Source organism: Seriola lalandi, unplaced genomic scaffold, assembly GCF_002814215.2.
Source record: "Seriola lalandi dorsalis isolate HSWRI2012SDOR001 ecotype SW California unplaced genomic scaffold, Sedor1 jcf7180002054569, whole genome shotgun sequence".
Classification (NCBI taxonomy): Eukaryota; Metazoa; Chordata; class Actinopteri; order Carangiformes; family Carangidae; genus Seriola; species Seriola lalandi.
In genome coordinates, this window is record NW_019525122.1 from 461,671 (window position 1) to 464,352 (window position 2,682).

Sequence of the window (2,682 nt, forward strand, 5' to 3'; positions counted from 1 at the left end):
TCCCTCCTCTCCCTTGAGGTTTGGATCAGGTGTTTTTGTGTGTGTGTGTGTGTGTGTGTGTGTGTGTGTGTGTGTATGTGTGCGTGTGCATGTGTGTGTTTGGGTGCTTTTGGATAAATATGTGCTTTATTCCTTTGTGTGTGACAGTGGGAGAATTTATGTTCATGTTTACTGCTGCTTCATCTTTTGGCAATGTGAGTTTTTCTTCCAAGGAGTAATTTGTTACGCAACTAAACCTCAGCAGCAGCTCCTTCATCACGTTGTGTGTGTGTGTGTGTGTGTGTGTGTGTGTGTGAGAGAGAGACCTTGAAGGCAATTCTACCCACTGTGGCTGGATGCTTGCGCCATCCACAAACATTTGTGTGCAAGTGTGTGTGTGTGTGTGTGTGTGTATCTGAGTATGTCTTTGTGTGTCTACTGTATATGTGTGACTGACTTCTTTGATGTTCCTCATCCCTCCAGACAAAATGTCAATTGGCTCAAAGAGTATTATACTGTAAGTGTGTGTGCGTGCATGCGTGTGTGTGTGTGTGTGTGTGTGCCTCCAGGCGGCTGCTGTGCTGCATACAGTTTCTGAAGCATGCAGAGCTGAAGCAAGCAGCTTTGTGTGTATTTTCCTTCTCTCTTAAAAATACTACTTTAATACTGCGTGCACACACACAAACACAGTACCCTTAAATATAGGCACCGAACCATGGCTGCGCACACACATACGCACACACACACAAACACACACGCACACACACGCACACACACGCACACACAAAATAAAGAGTAATGAATAACAATAGTAAAACCCTCCCCTTCCTCTCAGCATCATCTGTGTACAGCTCCTCTTCCCCATTGCCACACTGACACATTTTATTACTCGCATTCATCACATACACACACACACACACACACACACACACACACACACACACACACACACATACACACACACACACACTCCGCTCTATATCAACTTTATCTCTCCTCTCTATTAGCTGCTTACTCCCTTCATCTCTGTCTCCTTCACTCCTCCCTCTGGAGAACATACTGAGCAGAACGAGGTCAACTGCAGACGGAGGAGAGTAAAGAAAAGAATTGTACAAGCTGAAGATGAAAGATGAGGTGGACTGGACTTTCACTTCTCCTTTTGTAGTACTTAGAAGTTAATTTACCTGCTACAATACAACTTAAACACATAAAACACACATTTGCTTGCACTTGCAACAAGATGAACTATGACTGAATTCATACAAAGACATCTGAGCACTTACATACCTTTAATGAGAGTCCCAGTGACCAGTTTGTGCAGGGACAGGGCAAACTTGACAAGCCCCTGTTTGCAGCGTTTGGCACACCCCGCCATCCTGACAGTGACCCGGGACACAGCAGGCTGAGCAGGGGCCAGAGCAGGACAGGGGTTTCCAGGACAAAATCAGCAGCACCAGCACCAGCAGCACCAGCAGCTGCAGCAGCGCCCTCAGAGCAAAGTGGCAATCAATGATCAACTTCTTCTGGCGGAGAGTATGAATCCAACAGAGTGGAAGAAGCGGAGCGGAGTGCGCTCTTCTTTCTGTGTCGCCTTTCGTCCTGATGAGCTGGAGGGAGAAAAAACAAGAAACCATGATCTCCGTCTGTTCCCCCTGCCTTCCCTCCCCCACTCCTCCTCCGCCTTCTGCATCCCACCTCTGAGTGTGTCCAAATTAGTGTCTGCTCGAGAGCGAGATGTGTGACATGTTGAGAAAGTAAGAGAGAAAGAGTGAGAAGAAGTGTGTCAAAGAAATTAATTCTCACTACAGCCGGTTTGAGGTGTGCTTACAATCCAAGTTTCCACAAAACTTCCTTTCAGTCTGCAGTCAACCTCTGGGTAACGAAGGAATCTCATGAAGTCCTCTTGGTTTTCTCTCTCTTCTGCTTCTTCTTTTCTTCTCCTGCTTATCAATTTTTTAAGTGGGGGAGCAGTAATCCACTTTCAGCGCCAGGGACAATGGACAGCTCCCCACAAAGCAGAGCAAACACACTGCGCTCCTTCTGTTTCTCTCTGTTAGGCAAACACACACACATACCGTACACACTCCTCCCTCAACCCCTCCCACAGCCCTTATAACACATAAAGACCCTTCATCAGCTGATAAAACGAGTTATTTATGATAACAAATTCCTCAGCCCTTTCTTTTTTTTAAATAGGACATTAGAAATACTACTGTACTGTACTTGTCTGTATGCTTTACATGACACATGTGCTTAGATGTTCTGCATGATGACCAGGGAGTGTAGTGACTGTTAAGGTTGTTGTTTTTGTAACTTTTTTCAATAATACATTTTTCATTTACATATTTTTTTAGGGGAAAAGGAAAGGAAAAATGTGACACATAAAATGTAAATGTGACAGAATTCCTGCTTAAATAAAATAGAAGGAGAGAGAGAGAGAGAGAGAGAGAGAGAGAGATTTGATACATTTTGAATGATTTTAATAACAAGGGGCATAAAAGTAATATAGGTGGTAATCAAAGTACTAAGATTCTTTACTTAAATAAAAGTAATAAAACTGCAATGTAAAAAAATCTCAATGAAATGAAATATGCTTGAAGTTTTTAGGCAGTATATAATTGTTGGTCTAGGTATTTTATATATTGTTGGCATGTTTAATCTGAAACACATTTTATTTAATTAGATGACCACATTTCTGTATGT

The 2,682-nt window shown here is 43.0% G+C and overlaps 1 protein-coding gene across 1 annotated transcript in view; it reads right to left on the bottom strand.

The window, feature by feature from the left end:
• kcnip1a (Kv channel interacting protein 1 a) overlaps window positions 1-1,993 on the bottom strand; it is a 38,095-nt gene extending 36,102 nt beyond the window's left edge. The window contains exons 1-2 of the mRNA XM_023416789.2: window positions 1,808-1,993; window positions 1,267-1,586 (exon numbers count right to left, since the gene is read on the bottom strand). Coding sequence (XP_023272557.1) covers window positions 1,267-1,354 — 88 coding nt within the window. The 5' untranslated portion in view covers window positions 1,355-1,586; window positions 1,808-1,993. The remainder of the gene's footprint in view (window positions 1-1,266; window positions 1,587-1,807) is intronic.
• Window positions 1,994-2,682: the final 689 nt, after the last annotated feature.